The sequence below is a fragment of the Nelumbo nucifera genome, chromosome 1, assembly GCF_055504915.1.
Source record: "Nelumbo nucifera cultivar China Antique chromosome 1, China Antique-T2T, whole genome shotgun sequence".
Lineage (NCBI taxonomy): Eukaryota > Viridiplantae > Streptophyta > Magnoliopsida > Proteales > Nelumbonaceae > Nelumbo > Nelumbo nucifera.
Window position 1 is genome coordinate 181,428,996 of NC_142649.1, and position 23,506 is coordinate 181,452,501.

The 23,506-nt window shown below is 37.4% G+C and overlaps 1 protein-coding gene across 1 annotated transcript in view; it reads left to right on the forward strand.

Annotated features, from left to right (window-relative positions):
- The window catches only part of LOC104600257 (golgin candidate 4), a 39,908-nt gene extending 16,402 nt beyond the window's left edge, over nt 1-23,506 (forward strand). Inside the window, exons 3-15 of the mRNA XM_010263110.3 lie at nt 385-513; nt 4,680-4,877; nt 5,100-5,238; nt 5,330-5,394; nt 8,350-8,523; nt 8,684-8,779; nt 10,460-10,603; nt 11,085-11,381; nt 11,493-11,558; nt 20,232-20,434; nt 20,865-20,919; nt 21,601-21,786; nt 22,942-23,506. Of these exons, the coding sequence (XP_010261412.1) occupies nt 385-513; nt 4,680-4,877; nt 5,100-5,238; nt 5,330-5,394; nt 8,350-8,523; nt 8,684-8,779; nt 10,460-10,603; nt 11,085-11,381; nt 11,493-11,558; nt 20,232-20,434; nt 20,865-20,919; nt 21,601-21,786; nt 22,942-23,286 (2,097 nt within the window). The 3' untranslated portion in view covers nt 23,287-23,506. The remainder of the gene's footprint in view (nt 1-384; nt 514-4,679; nt 4,878-5,099; nt 5,239-5,329; nt 5,395-8,349; nt 8,524-8,683; nt 8,780-10,459; nt 10,604-11,084; nt 11,382-11,492; nt 11,559-20,231; nt 20,435-20,864; nt 20,920-21,600; nt 21,787-22,941) is intronic.

Below are 23,506 nucleotides of genomic sequence, written 5' to 3' on the forward strand. Positions count from 1 at the left end.
GGTAAGAGAGAGGCCTTCTCTGTAGCAAGTCACAGGTATTAATTTTCACATGAATAACCTCTCAATTAAAGGCTCCTCCTCTAGGTGGAATTGGTTTACCTCAAATTTCCTTCACTAGGAAGAGATGTAAAGGGGATAAGGGATCAGCCAAAGCCTTGAAAAAGGAAGCACATGAGAAGGAACTCGAAGGAGAAAGAGTCAAAACATGTCTTCTATCAGAGCTCAGGGGATCCAAAAAGATACCACCAAGAATGTACTTCTACATCCAATATGCGACAGATCCCATCCTCCTTTAACAAAAGACACTTTATTATCTATTATTAGAAATATCAAACTTACTTTAAATTTGGAATACTTTAATATCTTATTTATTTTGTTGGACAGGAGCAACTTTCTAGATTGCAAGATGAAAATGGCTCATTGAAACAAACTTTGGAGTCAACGAATTCTGTTTGGCATCCATCTAGAAATGAAAGTGTCAAAATGTTGCCAAATAATACAAATGTGCTCAAGGTAGTTATTGGAAGTTCTTTTTTCTCCTGTTTCTTGTAATTTCTTGATGAATTTTCAAGTATTTGTTAGGAGGTTAGTCATCTATGCTGAATTTTGACTATTTTGTTTGTTCATCCACTACACACTGTTCATATAATAAGGATACATTGCATGTAAATTTTTATGAGTTATGCTTGATGAAACGGGGTACATGTATTCTTTACATATACTGTTTTGATGATATGCTGCTTCTGCAGCTATTCTTTTGAAAATATTAACAAGGATATAAATTAAGAATGAAAATTATGGAACATGAAAAGTGTTATCTGCAAGATGGATATTGGACATAATATTAGGAACCTATTTCAGTGCTATAAATGCAAGCCAGTCTATCCCAATTCCTTACAATAATACAAGGAAGTTAGCTGGTAAGGGAAACCTCTGTACATTCTTCCTGATTAGCCTGAGATCTTGCTAAGCCATCAGCTATTTCATTGCAGTCCCTAGGAACACATGCTAACACATGGGAGAAGAATTACAAACAAATGGGAAAGCCTTCTGATGGATTTAGCTGAATTACCAAAAAGCAAGTTTATTGCCGGCTTACATGAGACTTTTTTTTGATGGATAACTTTAATTTTATTAATTCTGTTAAAACGAATGGTATTTGTTTTGATCAGCAAGAAATTTAAGATTTTATTAAATGATATTAACTCTGGTTATTACAAAGGAAGCAGTTCACTCCCGACTGATTACAACTGTTACATCAGCACCCAAAATGAGTGGTATTTACAAAAGATTGTGTCTGAAAGATCCCTCTGATGGACCATTGAAAGGCCAACTAAGAACCAAATCCTTTTCACAGGGAATGTGGAAGGGTAAGTTAGAAGAAGCCAAAAAGTACTAGGGTTTGGTAGAAAGCATTCCACTTGGTTTAGGGCTCAAAATTTTACAATCATAAACAGAGAGGGAAAGGAAGATGAGGTTGATAGTTTCCAACATTGAGGGGCTGTTTGATACCAATCGAGGGCTGGCTCGTTGGTGTGTTAGCTGGTTTGTTCCAGCGTTGACGCTGAATCAAATCCTGCAACCAGCACTTTGGGGAAAAAGGGGTCAAGGGGGAAGTTATTAATGGTGCATGGCACCAAATACGAAAAAAAAGAAAATAGGGGTCAAGGGCGAAGTTATTAATGGTGCATGGCACTACCAAAAAAAGAAAAGAGGGGCTGTTTGATAATGGATGAAATGTCTGAATTGAATAACTTATCTTTGTCTTTTAGTAGATAAAGTCACTAAATAATAAAATATTTGAGATAATGGAGGGGCTGCTTGTTATCAAATGACCCAGAGCCAGCTTCTTTAATGTCAGCCTATTTCAAATTTCTGATGAATTGAAGGTTCCAAGAAATTCATTTAGAATGAGAAGAGGTAATCTCACACACATAAGCATAAACAATTTTATTAATACCTGGAAATTTATAGAAAATAAGGAACAGAGAAAAAAACCTTGTGTAAGTACACGGATTTAGGCTCTGTGGAGACTGCGCTGAAGACACTCAAATAAGCAGCCACAATGCACATATACCACATCATAAATCCCACTGCACAGTTCCACAACCCCTAAACAACAACAAATAGTCATATTTGCATAGAAGTCACAACGCAGAGCACAATTGGTGTTGCTTCAGGAATCTCACCACTGTTCTGTGATTCAACACATCATCATAGTGGTCCCCTGTGCTGCGATGACATGCTGCCGCCTGCACCTCATCAGCACAATACACCCACAAAAAGTCTCCGATGACAAATTAACTTGTGAACACTCCAACTAAACTTCTAAGGCATGAGAGGCCTCTAGAAGCAGGGCTGTAGCTAAACTCGTGCTCACATGTGGACCCCAAGGAGAAGGGTGGAAACCCAGACCTCGGGATCCCCACAGTGACACATTTAGAAACCGTACTTATGCCTTTTCTGTCTCAGATCTAACCGAATAACAAATTTTTGGAGAAAGTTACCATTCTTCTTATGTAGTTTCCTCTATAAATAGAGGAGGCCCAAAGCCCTTCTCATGCATACTATATCACATGCTCGCATAAGCTCTGCCAGATTGTGCTCTCAACCTCCCTACAACTTCCATTAGAACTTTTTGCAACTTTCCTCCTCCTTCCTCCACCACAGAGCCATCTACCGTCTTTCAGGTAGACCTCCCATTGTTGTCTTACCCACCCCATTCATACCTTGTAGTAAAATCAAGCTATACAACAACTTATTAAAAAAAAAATAAATAAATAAATAAATAAAGCTATACAATGAGTGTTGCATGGACATGGACACATGAGTCAGAATCTGATGCATGTCCAGAATGTGATTTGGCGAGATGAGAAAAGATGGATTTGCAGACAAGTCTATGTAAAATATATACTATTAAAATAATTCATATTTTTTGAATTCTAAACATCTTGTACCTGCAAAAAGGGGTTTAAAATGTTACCTTTGTTACCATGTAGCATTTGATACGAAAACTAGCATTCATCTTATACACTGGCCATTCATTTATGTCAAATAAGCTAAGAGATAAAAAGGAAATGTTAGGTAGACGTGTCCTCAAGGACCTGTGAAATATTGGGTTCCGACACATATCCAACATGGACATGTTGTCCATTTAGGAGTCCTTGCTACACTGCGTATAGCAGAAACAAGAGTAAATGGAACTGTCCTGGGGGGATGACCTGCAATACATTTGGGTCTTCCCTAGTGCTGTCAATGGGTCACGTCTGGTCCAGGTCAGGGTAAACTCAACCCTGAACTGATAAATAAATGTGCAGAGCCAGTCTCAAACCAGACCCTCTAGCGTCCGTAATAACTGAACCAATTATTAAGCCAGGTCTTTCGTCTTTCTGGTTTGACCATGATAATACCTGACTATAATTGACAGCTTTACTTTTGACCTGTAATTTGACAATAGACCTACTCATTGTTTGATCGACACATTGGCAAATGATAACATGATAATATTACAAATATGCCAGGACAAAGATTTTACTACACTGGGGGTTATATTTGTAATATGCTAGTATACATATAATTGGGTTGGTTCAGTTTGGTCCTTTCATGTCTGCCTGGCCCGGTCTATTGATGACTTGCTCTAGTCTTTCCCACCCCTCCCTGATTAACAAATGTTATGCTAGTGTTGATCGAAATCAAGCTCAGGAGATTTCTGACTCAGGTGTCAGTCCAAAGTTGCATCCTGTTCCTATTGCCCACGTACAGTCTAATGAATGGAAAGGAATAAGGATAAGCACTAAAACATATTTCTCTAAGACGTCTTTATTTGGTGTTTAGAAATAAGGTTAAACAGAAGTAAAAAAAGTTCCAAATTTGGCCACACTGCTGTGACTCTTAAGCTTTCAATTGACTCCTACAGAATCACATAAATCTTATGGTTTTAGGCAATTTGAACTTTGAGTTAATCTTCTCCAAATGGTCTCATTAGATTTTCTTTTCCTTTCTTTTTTCCTTAGAAGTTTTTTTTTTTTTTTTGACAGACAAAATTTTGTTAATAGAAAAGACAATACAAAGGTGAAGAGATTTGACTGAAAACCTAAATCAAAATACCATAAAAGAAAGAAAACTAAGAAGCCTATGCTACATCCTCTTATTAAACAAGGTCCAAAGATGTCAGTACCAGGTCCTCTCTTGATATGTCCTTGAACTCCTTATTTGATAAAGGTCATTCAGCAATCAGAAAACAAATACATGCAATTAGCTTCCTCCCCGAGCAATTTTCTTCAAGGATGAATCTATTTCTTTCTTTCTTTCTATATGTTCCATATGATTGCAAAGAGCACTATACTCCACAAAAATTTAGCCTTCTGGTTGCCTCTGATTCTAGGCCATCCTGAAAAAATCTCCATGGTTGGTGCTTAAAGGATTGTGTTTCTGCATTTTGAATATTTCAATGAAGAAGTCCCACAAAAATTCTGACCAGCTGCATCTGAAGAACAAATGCAAGACATTTTCCTCTTGTTGTCTGTAGATTCTGTGCATGATACAAATATTTGGGAGGAAAATCCTCTAGAATTCCAATTGTTTTTCCTTAGGAATTAGTTACCAAAGATTTTGTATCTTTATGTGCCTATAGAAACATTAGAATTATGTCTTGGTTGCTCTATTTGGGATCTTCACAGGGGGTAGGTGACCAATCACCCAACAAGCAGCAGAAGCCTTCAGCTCAAGCAAACAACCGTTCTACTGGAAACCAGATGCAGAGAGGTATTGTCCTTAAGCAGGACACATTAAGCAATGGGAGTATACGGGTTATTGATTCTGATAGCATACAAAATAAGATGGAGTTTCAACACGAGAATGTACAGGGAAATTATAAGGTAATGTTACCTTTAGTTCTGTCTGTTTCTTCTGATAATCAGAAATTTAATGTTGAATCCCATCTGTAGGTGTTCAACACTTGTTGTTTAAGAGGAAGATTGAAACTGTAACAATTTCAAGCTTACATACCTTTTCATAGAATACTTCCCAGCATTGTATCATTTTTTTTGGTATCATTCATGGTGGATGAACTTGATAATAGATATATGAATACACTGTAGGAGCTTGCAGATTTGCTAGAAGAGAAGAACAGATCCTTGGCAGCAATGCAAGCTAATCACAAGTCTGAAATAGAACGCCTAAAGATGGAACTTGACAAGGAACGTGGTAATCTAGCAAGGATACAACTTCAATTACAAGGTATATTTGTTTTAACCTTGATGGTTTAAGTTTAATGCATTAATTTTTCTTCATTTTTCTAGTATCTCTGATTGTCCATATTTTTTATCAGAGGAACACAAGATGAGTGAGTCATTTCTGAAGGAGCTCCAGACATTAAAGTTGGATAAAGAGAGAGTAAGTTCAAAATGTGTAACTGGAGCTTAATTCAGAGAGCAATGAACTACTGTCTCATACTATTATTGTCTGTTTTATGTTGGTTATTCTATTAGCATTGTTTTATTCTCTAATATATCGAATAGTTTCTTAAAATAATATCTAGCCATCTCCTTTTCAAAAAGAAAAAAAATCTAGCCATCTTTTTATTTCAATATTAATTGTCAATATAGCTCTTATTGGTTCTATCATGCAGTATATTTGAGGGAGCCTGTCTTCATTTTGAGGATTCTATAATGTGTTCTTGGCGGGAAATATCTCATTGAAGAGTATAAATGAATTTTGTACCCATATAGCTGGGACCAAGTGACCAACATTGGGTAATGTCCTTTTTAGCTATTTTGAGGTGTTAGGTCAGTTTCAAATGATACTTAAGGATCTATGGGTATGGTGATTTATCTTAGGGATAAAAGAAAACCTCTTTTTACCTTTAAGATCAATCTTGAGAGTTACCAAGAGAAAAATAGGTTTCAGCAAGCAAGAATTTTGAGGGAGAAGAACCTTTTAGCAAAATTTCTAAAGTCAAGAAAGATTCAAGAAGATAGCATGATATAATAGAAAATCCAGCAAAAATGCAAGGAATCAAGAAAATAAAAAAAAATCAAGATTGGTCTGAGATTCAAGAAAGAAGGAAGAGAAATTAGATATGCAAGAAACCAGCTAGAAGGTTTTGGTCTTACCCAGAAAGAAGAGGAGAGAAGAAGAAAAAAAGAAAAAAAAGCCTTCAAGAACATCAATCCTTAAATCTGAATATTTAATCTTTTTTTGCATAAGTCAATCACTTTATATTCTTATGGCCTCAAAAAAATTAGGTCTCATTCACTAATATGTATAATTTTATTTTTCAAAGCAAAAGCAACCGCTACATCAGCAAAAATAATATGATTTTTCTAATGTGGCAGTTTTTTGAAACACAAAATTTCGAAAAAAATAAAAAATAATAAAAATATATAAAACCGTCAAAATAAAAAAAATTAAAGGCAGTTATACATTATAAACATAAAACTTGGAACCAACTGATGGTGGCTCAGTTGGTAAATTCTCTGGCTAGTTGTAGTGGAGACTTGGGATCAAATCCCATTGCCATCAGGGTTGGGAGGTTACGGGTATGGGGGATTGGCTATCCCCTGTTTTGTAGCCTCGTGAAGGAAAAAATGAAACTTGAATTTTGAAAGAAATTAAATGTTATAAAAAGCTTATTTTTAAAAAATGAAAAATGTTTTACAATGCTTATTTGCTTAAACTAAAATGCATAAACTGATAAACATAACATATAAAACAAATTCCTAGTGAAAATTTTGAAGTGAAAGCAAGCATGTGGATTGTACTCATAATCTGTACACTTTTCCTTATCTTAATGGAATTTCTTTTCATTGATCGAAAAAAAAACATATGCGGATTGTACCAAAGTGCTTCAAGCATTCAAGAATTCTAGTATTTGGAACTTTCAATCTGTTTATTCATCTCCTAGTTGCATTACTTCAATTAGTTATCTTGCATTCCCAATATTTAGAACTTTGGTCCTCTGTCTCCATAAAAGACACTTGAGGCAAGCTCAAACAAGTTCATGCTAGGGTTTGGGCCCCCCAACCTAAATTTTTGTCCCATATATATGAAGAAATTGGTTTTATGATTTTAATTGCAGTCCATTCCATTTTAGGTATAGAGATCATATGTTATTTTTAATAAGTTTAGAGACCATATATTATTGTTTTTCTTTAATGGAAATTTTGCTATTTAAGATCCCATTTGCAAGAGATGAGGTTTTAAGCATTTGGAAGGACTTTGTTGTTATTTATAAGTTGATAGAACATTAATAGTATACAAATAGAAAAAAGGGTGATTTCGTAGTTGATAAACCATTACAAAAGTACCTATTAGAAAAAAAAACATTGCAAAAGTGTCAAACACAAAAGAATCTGAAAAAGGTGACAATTTTAAAAAGGCACATGCTTGGTCTGAGGCCGTGAGGTGCAAGGTGCACTAGGCATGCACCTTTTGAGAATGGCTGTCTGGGTTCAGGTGAGTTGCATACCCCAAAATGCACCTTGCCTCTGTGTCTAGGCACGCCTTAGATGTGCCTTATAAAACAATGCCTTAGAGAACAGAGACACTTTCCTACTTATATTACAAACCTAAAAATGTAGATAAATAATAAAAAAGACTAATTTCTCACCACCAACTAGCACTTTTTCATTAAATTGCCATAATTCTCTAATAACATGTCAGATCTAGAAGATTTTGGCCTTGCTTGATGGGTAACTAATTACCTATCTAATGACATCAAAGCCACTAAGAACGGAGAAGTTTTGGTCTTTTTGAAAAATAGGCTGAAAGAAGCAACATGGCTACAACTTCAGTAAAAGAATTGCATTTTAAGCAGGCCCAGCATGCCAAGACAACTTAAGGTCTTTATAACATTATTCTAACCTGTTGACACCCTAAGAACTAAAAGCAAATGTCTATATCTAAAGAAATCAACTTAATTGATAAAGCAGGAAGAATTCAAATATATCTCACATGAGTGAGAGCTCTTGTCTACTAATCATGTCATGAGTCATTTAACATGTCTAGCATTTTCAATAAAAAAAAAATTAACATGTCTAGGCATGTTCTAAGGGGTGGCTGAGGTAGATATCCCCATTAGACTTTTGGTTCTTACCAACTTCTTTCCTGTTAGCTCTTCTAAAATGCAAATGAAGCCAAAAGAAATTTTAAGGCCCTTTTTTTCATTTGAGCTAGTTCATAATAGCTGTTAGGAATGCTAACTTGTTGAGATTCATATTTTCTTATTATGATTGTAGGGTTGATGCGTGGTAAGGTTGAATGCTTCTCATTCCTCTTTCAAATTATTTTTAGCTCTTATTTCTTTGACCTATCTATTCTTTATAACATCCCTTTGTCATTCAACTGCAGTCGTCTACTGAGATGAAACAGCTATGTGATGAATTGAATGAGAAAATATCAGAAATAAGAAGACTTCAATTGGAGTTGAGAAGAAGGGATGAAGAAGAAGCAGCAGCAGATGATAGTGTTGAGGGTTTAAAAAAAACAATCACAACCCTAGAGAAGGAAAATGCTACTCTTAAGGTTTATACTTGTCTGCACTTGTATTTCTTCCTGTAAAATGTAACATCCTTCAATTCTATACCTGTGCCAGCATCCTTGAAATTATCCAGAATGGTTTAAAATGACGATGATTTTTTTTTGCTATTCTGGATCTTTTCTTACATTATCAGGTGTGTTGTAGGTGGAGAAGGGTGAACTTGAGGCTGCATTGAGAATGAGTGGAAGGTCCTCACCAGATGATATTAGTACAGATGGTTCTTCCAAGAGGCATTTGGAGGTAGTTTTTCCCCCTTGTTTTCTTATCGGGTTATGGATGTAACAACAACTAGAAAACTAGCATAACCTGTGCTGTTTCTTGGAAATTTTGGTCCTTGAAAATGGGAAACTCCACATAGAATTTTGCATGATACTGGCCCCGACTATCTGGGTTATTGGAAGGAGTTGGCTGGACACAGAAGTGGATGCTCTCAGAAGGTTTGGGAAAAATATTAGGAGAAAAATTGGTTATGATTTGGTCCTAACAAGTTTCTGATAAAGCACATTTTTTTAAATGATGATAAAGTTAGGGATGCAAATGGATCGGATTGGATTCAAATCCGGTCTGACACTGTTCATGTCGGATCCGATCGGATCTGATAGGACTCGATTTGAATTCGAATCCTATCAGTAAGTCAGATCTTTGGATCTGATCCGATCCGACTTGTTTTCTTTAAAAATTAATAAATTATTAAAAGAAAATTAAAATATACTAATTTAAATAAAATAAAAACAAAAATACAAGTATTTTTTAATTATTTTCAGCATATATACATGTTTTTTATAAATAAATAAATAATATAACAAATTTATAAAAATATAATATAAAAAATATATTTATAAATAAATAAATAACATATATATATGTATGTATTATATATATATTTATGAATACATAATATATTAGATCGGAGGGGGGGGGGGAGGGGAGGGATCCGAATCCGATCTGATGTGATCCGAAGATCCGAACAGGGGTGATCCGAATTTGGCCAAATAGGACTGGATCTCGAATCGGATCATGATCTGATCCATTTGCCCCTAGATAAAGTATATAATGCATTAATAAAAAGGAAGAAAATAATGGAGACCCATAGTGGACTCCTTATGGGCGGAGGTTTTGGCATTTATAGAAGGTATGCAAAGGGCAAAGAAGATGAATATTACCAAGTTAGTCATTGAAGGATATTCAAGGTTGGTGATTGGATGGCTGCAGGATTCTGAGGCTGCTCCACTTTTAGAAATGAATTAAAGAAGTTCAAACGGAAGACTAGAGTACTGGATGTGTGATTTCAACGGGTAAAAAGTGAGCAAATAGCATGGCTGATGCTTTAGCCAGGCAAGGGGCGGGAAGATGTCAATTATTTTGGTAATAGTTGTAAGAATGTAAAAAGATGAGAGATAAGAGTTTTTATCTTTCCGAAGGATGAATGTCTGTATGTACATTACCCATGTATACCAAGGAACTGTACACTGGGAATATACAAAAAGATCACAATCTGTTCCCCCTGTATGTACAGAATAATAAAAGGTCTTCCTTTGAACAATTTATGTGCTCTCAAGCATGAGAGCATCATAGCCTGGCAAATTACATACTAACTTATCTTTAGATTCACTTCTGGTATCAAAAAATATGAGAATTTCTTTCACACTAAATAATGCAGAACAAAGCAAATGGGACAATACTCTAAATTACCAATCCTTCTTTGCTCAATTGAGGCACCTCAAGGTGGAGGCATGCACCTCTTATGGTTCACGTAGAGGCATCTAAGCCTCAGAAATTTTAAAACATTCAGTTTATCTTGTACATGCTATTTTTCTCCTTTCAATTGTTTTCTGGTTTGATTACCACATTTTGTTGGAATTGTTGATTAATAAACTCTTTCTGTTGCATTTTATGTAACTACTTGTCTCTCTACTGAAGGTCTCTTCTTCTGGAGGTTTTCCTTCAAAAGGAGAAATAGAAATGTCTGTAGAAAAATTGGAGAAAGATTTAAATGAAACCCGCCGAGAAAGAGACAAAGCATTGCAAGAATTGACCCGACTGAAGCAGCATTTATTAGAGAAGGTAGCCTTTTATACAAACATTTTTATATTTTGAGTTACAGCAGCTTCTCCTTTTATGCCATTCCATAGTATATTGCTAGTTAACTCATGATATTTACATCATTCTTATGTTTTGTAATGTATGGCATTAAGTTGTGCTTATTGGCATATCTTTTCTTACATTTTCCTTTTTTAAACAGTATCTCTGATATAATTTCCTTTATTTATTTCTGCTGGGAGTACTTAATTTTATTTACATTAATTTTCATGGATATCTGATTGCTATTATCTATTTTATTTCTCTTTTTATTTGCATTACATAATGTGTACAAAATAATTGTTAAAATCCTTTCGGTTTTAGAATCATTGTTATGTTTGAATGCACTTATTCATTTCCTCTCTATGGTGCGTTGAAATTTGAATGCACATATCAAGTTGACATTTCCATTCAAAATTTGTGATTTTGCACTGAAGATGATTTCTTCTACTGTGATGTTTTCTAGGAACTCGAAGAATCAGATAAGATGGATGAGGACAGCAAAATCATTGAGGAGCTTCGGGCAAATACTGAATATCAAAGAGCTCAAATATTACATTTAGAGAAAGCTCTGAAGCAGGCAATAGTAGGTCAGGAGGAGGTTAAGAAGATCAATAGCAATGAGCTTCAGAAATCAACAGAAATAATTAATGACCTCAAGCAAAAACTTGCAAACTGTATGGGCACAATTGATGCAAAAAATGTTGAACTTTTGAATCTTCAGACTGCTCTTGGCCAGTATTATGCTGAAAGTGAAGCAAAGGTAGACTTTGTATATGTACCTCATGCTTGTTTTAAATGTACCAGAGATGCATGAATTCTTTGCAACTTCTGATCATGCCTTCTGATATTGTTTTTTCTTGCATGTGGTTAGGAACGCCTTGAAAGAGATTTGGCTCTATCAAGAGAAGAATTAGCCAAACTTCATGAATCATTGAAGGTATGACCCTCATTTTATCTCCTTTGAGGATACACAATTCACTTTATTTTATTTTATTTTATTTTAAATGGCAGACACATATGGAGATGCACATGTATGGTTTATTTCCTTAGAATAGGAATTTTCTGCCTCAATTGTCCAATATATGATGTAAAACCATTTATATATGATACTGAATGTGTATACCTAGTTGTCAAGGCGATGCCTAGGCGACAAGGCACCCTTGGAGGCTTGCCTCGCCCAGTCGCCAAGCAGTTTTGCATACTGTGTAATAAAATAATTTTGTATTGTTATTTTTTTGAGATTATAATTATAAAATAGACATTCACATTATTAAAGAAAAATATTCATTTTGTGTTTATAAACTAATTTCTTTTTATTATTTTCTTATTTGTTAGGGTTTAATCAACACAAACATTGCTAACTGCTGTATTGAACCCTCAATGACTTCAAAATCTGAACCAATAAGTAAGGGAAGAACTTAAAATTTTGTCTAATCAACATATTTCTTCTTTTCTTCTTTTCCTATAACAAAAGTAGGGGTTCAGCCCCTATAATTTTTGAATTTTCTTTCCTTCTTTTTCTTCTAAAAAATATGTTGATTTTCCAGACTTAAACATGAAATTTATAATTTTCTTATTAAAATTATGGATAGTCATTAAAGAAAGTTGGTTATGGAACCTAGGGAACTTCCCTAAGATATGTGATTTTTACTTAAAAAAATCCATCGCCTAGGCGACTAGGTGACAAGGCACCCCCCTGTCGCCTAACCTCGCCTTGGCGCCTTGAAAACTATGTGTGTGTATTTGTGACCCAAATGGGGGAAATATATTGGTGTATGAGTATAGGCTGGAAATTTAAGATAATCTAAGACATGCCAATAATTTTTCCAAGATTATCTCTGAATATGTAGCTTAGAGCCTTGATTATCAGTTTGCATATGAGTATCCAACATTAGGATTTTCATCAGTACCACTAAAAGGTGTCAACAGTTTGGGAAATTCTAAAATATGTTAAGATAGATTTACAAAATTTTGTTTAATGATATCAGTAAATCTTTATATGCTTCACCAGGTTATAGATACTCTTATTAGAGGTTGATATTTATGACTTGCAAAATAAAGCTATGGTTGATATTTATGACTGCAAAATAAAGCTACACAATCAGGTTTTATATGGTAAGCATATAAAAACGTTAAGAGCCACATGTACTGATGCAATTCAATGTGGAGACTGGGGAGTGCAAATTTGACTGTTTGAACACCATAATGTGGCAACTACAATTGGTTCCTGTTTGCCCCTTGATTGGTCAATACGCATGCCAAACCATTTTCTGATCTATATTTCCACTGAATTCAGGCCCCTCAAATCCCATGCCAGCTGCCTTCTCTCAAAAAGTGTCTCTTGCATTGGATCTTGACTGATAATAAAAAGAACTTTTTCCTTTTCGATTGAGTAGCAAAGTTGCAACTTTCTAGGTGTCAGTATTATATCGACATCTTGTGCATAAGCATGTGGTATGTGATTTTTTTGTAGCATGTCTTTATGGGCGTAAATGGGAGTGACTGGGTAGCTATTGTAGTGGTATCAAGATGTGAGCATGGAGGTACATGATATTTTTATTTATAAAGAAATCATAAATGTTGAGTGGGCTGATTTATGTTGGGCCGATTTATGTTTAGTTTGTTTTCTTTTAAATTAAGAAGTTGTTGGGCCTTGGGCCCATTAGTCTTTTATTTTTAAAAGAATTGTAACTACTTAGTTGAGTTGCCGCCCTACTAGGGGCATCTTTGTAATATCCCATATTTAAGTTAATTATAAATAGAATGAGGGGCTGGCGGCTAGGGTTATGGATCACTATCCTAGTCAACCTTCTTCTCCTTTTCTTCCCTTTCCTCTGTCTATTGCTGAAACCCCCAACTTTCTCCTCTTCCTTTCACAAGAAGCTTGGCCAAATCAGCACATAAGGCTTTCTACTTGGTATCAGAGCAGGTTGAAGGTTCTTGAAGAGATTCACTCCTGCAGCCCTAGATCGGCCGATTGCATGGAGATTTAAGAGGCTGATCGAAGCTCTCAGGTAAGCCCAATTTTTGGATTTTCTTGATGGTTATGTATGCCCTGTAGCTGGTCTAGGGTTTCTCATCAAAATCAAGAAAAATTGGAGAAAGGGGAAGAGTTTTGATTTTGTTGGACTCTTCAATTTTGACTTAGGTAGTGGCGCCCTAATTTTTTAGGGTTCCTCTGGGTTTTTTGTAAGGGGCGATTCAAGTTCCATGTGGTTTGGAGGCTTCTAGAGAGGGCGGTTGTTTTTTCTCTCTCTTCTCCCATCCCACCGAAAAGGAATCTTTCGTGGGAAGAAAGTCCAAGACACCAAAGGAGTGTCGGTTCCAGAAGGTATTCTGTTTGTTCTTGCTGCACTTTTTTGGTTGTTTTTCTGTACCTCTTTTGAGACACATGGAGGGACACAGAGTTGAATAGCCCGGGAATGAAATGAGACCAGTGGGAGGAGGTGCTGGAGACCCCTTCGGAGCTGGGACCATTACTACAGTTAAGTTGAATGGTACAAACTACTTGGAATGGTCCCAATCTGCAAAGATGGCCATTGGGGCTCGTGGAAAATTGGGGTATATTACTGGTGAAGAGGTGAAACCCGAAACTGGCAACTCCCGGTGGGTGCAGGAAAATTATATGGTAATGACATGGTTGTGTAATTCTATGTTGCCACATATAAGTAAAATGTTTTTATGGGCAAACACTGCTAAGGAGATATGGGATGAGGTTGCAGAAACCTATTCACAAAGGGAGAATGTTGCTAGGGCTTATCAACTGAGAAATCAAATTATTGCCACAAGGCAGGGAGATAGATCTGTTGTAGCTTATTTTTCAGTTCTTAAGACCCTGTGGCAGGAGATCGACCATCTAGAGACCTTTGCTTGGGAAACCACCAAGGATGCAACTACCTATCAAAGACATTTAGAGAAGTATAGGGTGTTCGAATTCCTTGCTGGCCTTAACCCTGAGTATGATATTGCACGACAACATCTTCTTTCTAGGGACAGTGTCACTCTCTCCCAAGCATATGCCTTTGTGTCAGGAGAGGAGTGCAAGAGGGATGTAATGATGAAAAGTTTCAGTTCTGATCAGTCTGCTATGGTAAGTGTTGTGAAATCTAAACTGAATGGCAATGAAAACAAAAAGGAAGACAAAAGGGACTTGGTCTGTGACTACTGTAAGAAGCCTAAGCATACAAGAGACACTTGTTGGAAGCTTCACCCACATCTTGCTGACCAGATTGAAGAATAAGAAAGGAAATGCGCACATGACAGTTACCGGTGATACTCCGCCCCCCCTACTACAGCTGCTTTGGAGTCTGTTGCAGCTACTGCAGTAAGGGCCGAGCTTGAGAGGTTTGGGTTACTTCTGAATCAGAGGGATACAACTAGTTCCAGTTCAGCCGTAAGCGGACAACAAGGTATAGGTAGCACAAGTGGAGCTCACTCTACCTCATTTGCCCACACAGGTAGTTCACATGTCACTACAAACTATGTTTCTACTTCAGGTAAGGAGAGATCTCCTTGGATTATAGACTTTGGAGCCTCAGAGCATATGACCCATTGCTCCACTATTTTCTCTTCTTATCAGCTCTATTCTGGCAGAGATAGGGTCTCCACAGGTGATGGATCCCATGTTCCTATTGCTAGGAAGGGATCTGTCAAGATCAATGATTCTATTTGCTTACCTTCTGTCCTCCATGTTCCTAGATTGAGCACTAATTTGTTATCTGTTAGTAGTTTGACTAAGAATCTGAACTGCTCAGTAATTTTTTCTCCTGGACGTTGTATTTTGCAGGATCTGAATTCAAAGAGGACGATTGGGAGTGGTCATGAAGTGAATGGAATCTACCTCCTGGATGCTCTCCCTCTTCACCAAAGTCATCATGTTTGCAGAGATAGTGAGTCAAAATCTGTGGGTCAGATTATACTTTGGCACAACCGTCTGAGTCATTTATCCTTTTCTTCTTTGAGTTGTTTGTTTCCAAAACTGTTTGAGTCTGTGAGTCTGTCAAGTTTGAAGTGTGAGGGTTGTGAACTTGGAAAGCATTGTAGACACTCTTTTAAACCTAGTAATAAAAGATGTTCTTCTCCCTTTGATGTTATTCATTCGGATGTGTGGGGCCCTTATCATGTTCCCTCTATGGGCGGCTATCGCTATTTTCTCCTGTTTGTGGATGATTTCTCTCAATATTCCTGGATTTACTTGATGAAATCACGCGATGAAGTACCATCCTTGGTGAAGCAATTCCACCAGATGGTACTAACACAGTTTGGGACAAGAATAAAGATGTTTAGATCTGACAATGCTAGGGAATATTTTGAGAGACATCTTGCCTCATATCTGTTGGAGTATGGTGTTGTCCATCAGAGCAATTGCTCCTATAGTCCACAACAGAATGGTGTTGCAGAGAGGAAGAACAAACACATCGTTGAGACGGCAAGAAGCATGATGATCACAGCCACAGTTCCGGTTCGTTTTTGGGGTGATGCAGTTCTCACGGCAGTATATCTGATTAACAGAGTGTCCTCTCGTGTACTCGGATTCAGGACCCCATTCAGCCTTCTTTTTCCTCAGGGGGAGATGTTTCATATTCCTCTAAGGGTGTTTGGATGTGTCTGCTTTGCACATATTCTTGACCCTTAACCGTTCGAAGCTTGATCCCAAGGCAAAGAAATGTGTTTTCCTTGGATATGCAGAGAATCAGAAAGGGTACCACTGCTATGATCCAGTCTCTGGGAACCAGTATGTTACTATGGATGTTACCTTTTTTGAATCTACGTACTTCTTCTCAAAGGATCCTTCTCAAGGGGAGTGTTTTGGGGAAGTAAGTCAATAGTCTATCCCTCTCCCAGTTCCAGTTCCTGTGTCTACTCCTATGCTTGACCACCACCCGATGTCACCCATCTTGCCACCTCCTTTGCGTTCCATTTCACAGCATTACTCACGGCAGAGACTTCATAAGGCGGTTGATTCCACTACAGCAGAACTCACACCACTTCCTGTCGATCCCTTGGAGACTCCAGATTCGGCTGATACGGATTCAGGTATTCCTCTTGATCCCACTATTTTAGTTCCCATTGATCCTACTGACACTGTTACAGATAACCTTGCTCTCCCTATTGCTCTTAGAAAAGGGAAGAGAAAGTGCACTGCTCATTGTATCTCACAGTACTTATCCTACAGTGGACTTTCTCCTTCCTACCGTGCTTTTCTCTTTTCTCTTGATTCAGTGTCTATACCCAAGGGTGTTAGTGAGGCTCTCTCCAAACCTGAGTGGAAGACAGCTATGCAAGAAGAGATGGAGGCTTTGATTAAGAACCAGACATGGGAGATTGTGGACCTACCAGAAGGCAAGGAGACAGTTGGATGCAGATGGGTTTACACAGTAAAGTATAAGGCAGATGGAAGTATAGAGAGGTACAAGGCAAGACTTGTTGCAAAAGGGTACACACAGACCTATGGCATTGATTATCTAGAGACATTTGTGCCAGTTGCAAAGATGACCTCTGTTCGGATACTCCTTTCTCTTGCTGCCTCATACTCTTGGCCCTTGTTTCAACTGGATGTAAAGAATGCTTTCCTAAATGGGGATCTGCAAGAAGAGGTGTATATGGATCTTCCAACTGGTTTTTATGATAATGCTGAAAAGGGAAAGGTATGCAAGCTGAAGAAGTCACTATATGGCTTGAAACAATCTCCCAGAGCATGGTTTGACAGATTCAGAAAGGCCCTGATTGTTTTTGGCTACACTCAAACTCAATCTGATCACACCTTGTTTGTGAAGCGCAGGGAATCTTTGGTGTCAATCCTAATTGTTTATGTGGATGACATTGTTGTCACTGGGAATGATCTGAGTGAGATTGATAGTTTGAAGAGGAACCTGCATAAGGAATTTGAGATTAAGGATCTTGGAGAACTAAGATACTTCTTAGGCATCGAAGTTGCAAGATCGAAACATGGAATTTTTATTTCTCAAAGGAAGTATGTCTTGGACCTTCTCCAAGTGACAGGGAAGCTTGGAACAAAGGCAGCTAGCACCCCCATTGATCAGAACCATAGAATCAGTGCATCAGATGGTGAACCAGTGAAGGACCTTGGGAGATACCAAAGACTTGTGGGTCAACTACTATACTTGTGTATGACAAGACCGGACATCTCCTATGCAGTAAGTGTAGTGAGTCAATACATGCATGCTCCACGAGATCAGCACTGGAAGGCAGTTGACAGGATCCTTGCATATTTGAAGGGACATCCAGGCAGAGGCATATTGTTTACTGATCATGGACAACTGAAGCTAGAGACCTATACAAATGCGGATTGGGCAGGATGCCTTGATGACAGAAGATCAACTTCAGGAGTGTGCACCCTACTTGGGGGTAACCTAGTCTCATGGAAGAGTAAAAAACAAACAGTTGTGGCAAGATCAAGTGCAGAAGCGGAATATAGGGCCATGGCACATGGAGTTTCAGAACTTCTCTGGATCCGTTCTCTGTTAGAAGAAATCGATGTACAGGCAGAAGAACCTATGATGCTATACTGCGATAACCAGGCAGCAATCAATATTGCCCATAATCCAGTCCAGCATGACCGAACTAAGCACATAAGTAGATAGACATTTTATCAGAGAAAGGGTAACTTCTGGAGAAGTTTGTCTTCTATACATTTCTTCTGATCTGCAGCTTACTGATGTTCTCACAAAAGGTGTTGCGAAGAATAAGCTGGAGCATGATCTACGCAAGTTGGGAATGTGTGACATCTATTCCCAACTTGAGGGGGAGTGTTGAGTGGGCTGATTTATGTTGGGCCGATTTATGTTTAGTTTGTTTTCTTTTAAATTAAGAAGTTGTTGGGCCTTGGGTCCATTAGTCTTTTATTTTTAAAAGAATTGTAAGTACTTAGTTGAGTTGCTGCCCTACTAGGGGCATTTTTGTAATATCCCATATTTAAGTTAATTATAAATAGAATGAGGGGCTGGCGTCTAGGGTTATGGATCGCTATCCTAGTCGACCTTCTTCTCCTTTTCTTCCCTTTCCTCTGTCTATTGCTGAAACCCCCAACTTTCTCCTCTTCCTTTCACAAGAAGCTTGGCCGAATCAGCACATAAGGCTTTCTACTATAAAAATACGTAAATACTTAAAATGATCACACGAGCATAAGCAAGATGCCCTTTAAGATATTGGGACTTGTACTTGACATGAAGCAGGAAAATACAGCTTTATATTTATCCTGTGAATGGGAAACCCAATCATGTATGATATTGGATGGGGCTTGGCCATGCCAATGATGACAGGTTCTGTACTGACCTTCCTGAGGTTTCTGTTGCTTGAGCACCTATGATCATTATGTCTACAGTGACAACTCATAGGTACTAAATTTTCGAATGCATTTTATAGTGATGAATGCTAAAACTTCCTTTTGTTCTTTGTTATATTTTTTCTAATCTTCATGTAACAGTTTCCAACTTACCAATTTTTTTTACTATGTATTTCTGTAGTACTAGACATTCTTTTATCAGTAATAGAACAAATCATTAAAATGTATAGAGTATTGACCCCATATACAAGAAGAGGAAAAACAATTAACTTGGAACCTATATATGCAACACTGGACCTTCATTCTTATCAAAATATATTAAGTCAACCTCACTGAACTCACTAAGAATTTAAACTCAACAATTCCAACCTGTACACATATTATAAGCATAGTTTTCAAGGCGCCAAGGCGAGGCTAGGCGACACGGGGCGCCTTGTTGCCTAGTTGCCTAGGAGATGGATTTTTTTAAGTAAAAACATGTATCCTATGGTAGTTCCCTAGGTTCCATAATCATATTTCCTTAATAAACATTCATAATTTTCATAAGAAAAGTATAAACTTCATGTTAGAGTATAGAAAATCAACATATTCCAACATATTCATTAGAAGAAAAAGAAGAAAGAAAAGAAAATTAAAAAAAATATAGGGGCTGAACCCCTATTTCTGTGATAGGAAAAGGAGAAAAGAAAAGGTGGAAGAAGAAGAAGAAATTAGTATATAAACACACAAAATTAGTAAAGAAAAATAAGAAAATGTGTTGATTGGACAACATTTTATGTTCTTCCTTGCTTATTGGTTCAGGTTTTGAAGTCTTTGAGGGTTCAATACAGCATTTAGCAATGTTTGTGTTGATTAAACCTTAACAAGTAAGAAAATAATAAAAAGAAATTAGTATATAAACACACAAAATGAATATTTTAGTTTAAAAATGTCTATTTTATAATTATAACCTCAAAAAATTAAGAATATGAAAGTTTTTTATAACATGCTATAGATAACTACTTGGCGATTAGGTGAGGTGAGCCTCCAAGGGCGCCTGCCTAGGCATCACCTTGACAACTATATTATAAGTCAAGTAAGCATTTTTAAGAAGTATCATCTGTATATTTATTGTTGAAGGCTATGAAGGACTACCTTACCTCAAGTTCTTCACTTTCTAGAGTACCTAACTTTACGGTTTTACCTGAAGCTTTAGTAACAATGGACTGTTACATGGGACTTGGCAGTTTGAACTGTTGCAGTAATGCAACACTGCTCTTTTCTCAAGCAGTCAAGCTCATTGAAAATCTTGCTATTTTTTCTTAGGATGCTAATGAAAGGGTGGAGTTATCAAAGCGGGAAAAGGAAGAAATATTGAGTAAGCTTTCACAAGCTGAAAGGATGCTATCAGAAGGAAAATATACAGTGCAGAAGCTTGAGGAAGACAATACAAAATTACGTCGTGCGCTTGAGCAGAGTATGACAAGGCTTAATAGGATGTCAATGGATTCAGATTATTTTGTTGACAGGTTAGTTTGAATATGTTAATTATAATTACGATATGGGGCCAATATCTAAGAAAATGGAAGTTAAAGTGTCAAATCCATACTCTTCTCTTAGTTTATAGGCCTTGTTAGCAGTTGGATTTTCACAAATCCACATTAACTCAGCCCAATTCTGGGGGCCTAAAATGTTGCAGCAGTAAATCTAAGTCTTATTGAGTTGAGCCCAAGGACCACAAAGTTCAGCTCATTCCAAAAGGCTCAATCAATCAGCTGTCAACAAGTGGACCCACATGATTTGGATTTGATTTTCCCGATCAAATTTTTTCTAAATTGAAATTTAATTTACCTCAGGTGTTCAGCCTTTTACTACTTTCATATTCTTATCCTAATTCTTATTGGAGAAACTGGGAAATACATAGTTCTAATGGTAATGAATGGCTAATACCATTGGCAGGCGTATTGTGATCAAGTTACTGGTGACATATTTTCAGAGAAATCACAGCAAAGAGGTAAAATATTTCCTTTACTCCATCTGTGTGTGCTGGGGAATAGGTTCCAAGATGTGAGGATGGGAAAAAGAAAATGCCCTCTCTCTTCCGTACAGGAAACATGAACGTGGTTGAGGCTTACCATAGAATGATCTTATCCAAAATTCTTATGTGTGGTTTTGGGCATTGTTTTGAAAACTGGACCTAGCATTTAACTGGATGAATTTGGCGTTTCCTGGCTTAGCCATGTGGTTGCCAGTGAAGTCTGGTTTCCAAAACTTTCTTTGAGCAATCAGGCTTAAAGTTCTTTTTTTAATTATTATTATTTGGGGAGGAGGAGAGAAAAAGAAGAAATGCATGACAAATGGTTCTCAAAACAAGTCCCGATATTGGATAATTAAGATTTATCAATCAGGTCAGTTATTGAAGTTGGATTTGCATTACTACCTTCAGTAGTTCTTGTAACTTTTATTCCTATTACCATCAATCAATTCCTTTTTTTCCATCAGTCCATCACTCCTACATTGTCTCTGAATCAACTGGTCCTTCATAATGCCCATGGGATAGATCATGTATAATGGAAGCAGGGCATATGGATTTTTCCCATTCCCCATCTTGATGTTTCTAGCCTCACCAATCTTAGAGATGATATTGATATCCTACTTGAGACATACATGAACTGATTGTCAATATAATCACTAGGTTCTGGATCTTATGGTTCGTATGCTGGGATTCTCTGAAGAAGACAAGCAAAGAATAGGTGTTGCTCAGCAAGGTGCAGGTAAAGGTGTTGTTCGGGGTGTCTTGGGTCTTCCAGGACGCTTAGTTGGTGGCATCTTGGGAGGAAGCTCGCCTGAAGTACCTGGTCATGTTCCATCTGAAAACCAGGTATATTTCTTATTATTGCTCCAATTTTATGCTATGCTCCTCCAGTTCTTGTTGAAATGCATTTTTCCCTTGTTATGTTGTCAGTTTATAGTTCATAACCTATCAAATTCAACTATTCAGTTTTGTGGTAGTAAATCTAGCTATAAGAGAGTAGCCTTACATAAGTACACAATCCGGCCAACCCAGGACGGGACCTGGGTCAGTTCGATCCATTTTACTAATTAAATTTAAGTGATGAACATTCCAGCACAATAACAAAATTAATATGTGCACAACTAAGGGATGAATACTCTAGAACAAAGGGTAAAACAGGAAATAACAATTCACAGGAAAACTCTGGAAAGAGATTTAATCACATGCTTTAAATGTGTAAGAAGAACCTTCCAGAATAAAAGGGTAAAAAGGAAAAAACGCAATAATAACTCAGGAAACTTTGGAATGTGCACCCAAAACCTATAAATAGATGCTTCTCATCCATTTCAAAGGACTTCTGGGACCTCATCCTCCACCCGTGAATTGCCATTGCTCTCATCTCTCCCTTCCATCTCAACCATTCTCCATCTCCCATACAGCCATCTTTCATCTCGTTGCTGGAATTCCAGATCTGGCGAACTACATTGGCCTGATCCCTCGCCAAGGGTATGTAGGAAGCCCATCTGGGGGTCTGCCCACTGTCTTTCCTTCCCTTCCTTTCTCCTTTCAGTTCTGCAACTCAAACCCCTTCCTTAGACCTCAGAGTATAGACCACCCGGCACCACCTGTCCACCGCCTTACACTAGCAAGATCACATTGACTGAAGGATCAACCTATTGATGTAGCATATACACTTTTCATCTGGAGTATATAACCAGTGAGTACCACTTGTTAGATGTCCTAGTCTGAAATCCATTTTACAGAAAAAAAATGTGGCCTTGCCTTTTCCCTGTTCACTTTTTAACAATACTGTTTAATCTGGGTTGTGGGTATTGGTTTCTCCATTTCTATTTGTTTTCGCTTTCCCCCCTTCTTGGGAGCCCACCATCTTGTTTTTCCGTCACTTCCAAATTGTCAGATATCCTGACCTTGAATTTTTTTTTCCATGTATTCATAAAATTCCAACCTTTCCACATGTAATCGTGTCATTTTTTTTTTCTGAGTTGTCTGTTTCTATTGCAGTCCTTTACAGATCTTTGGGTTGATTTTCTTCTCAAAGAAACGGAGAGAAGAGAATCTGTGGAAGCCACCGGGGGATCCAAGGCTGATCCACATGGAAGAAGTCCGAGCACCACACATGTTATCACACCAATGCCCAACCAGAGGTCAAGCACATCTAGTTCTGCTTCTCGTCCCTTGAGGGTACATCAATCCCTGGATCAGACCCCAGATCCCATTTCCTCGAGGGGAAACCCGCTGCTGATTGAACATTCCGACTCTGAGTTTTCAACGGTTCCTCTCACGACGTCGATTTCTCCATCGCCAGAAAACGGTTCTCGAATCTCAAGGCTGCTCCCAAGATATTAAAATGAGGCGACATTATACATCTTGTTTTTCTTTGGGTGGGTAACCTGAAATCATGTAATTAATCAGGGGTACAGATTCTTTGTGGATGTTCTGTAATTCTTTCTTTTGCCTTCATCAATTATTTATACCATTTGTTCAGATCCAGAAGACAAACAACAGTGTCTTGTATTGGTTATCTTGTATCGCTCTTTTTGCAAGAAATCGGATTTTTAGCATCAAA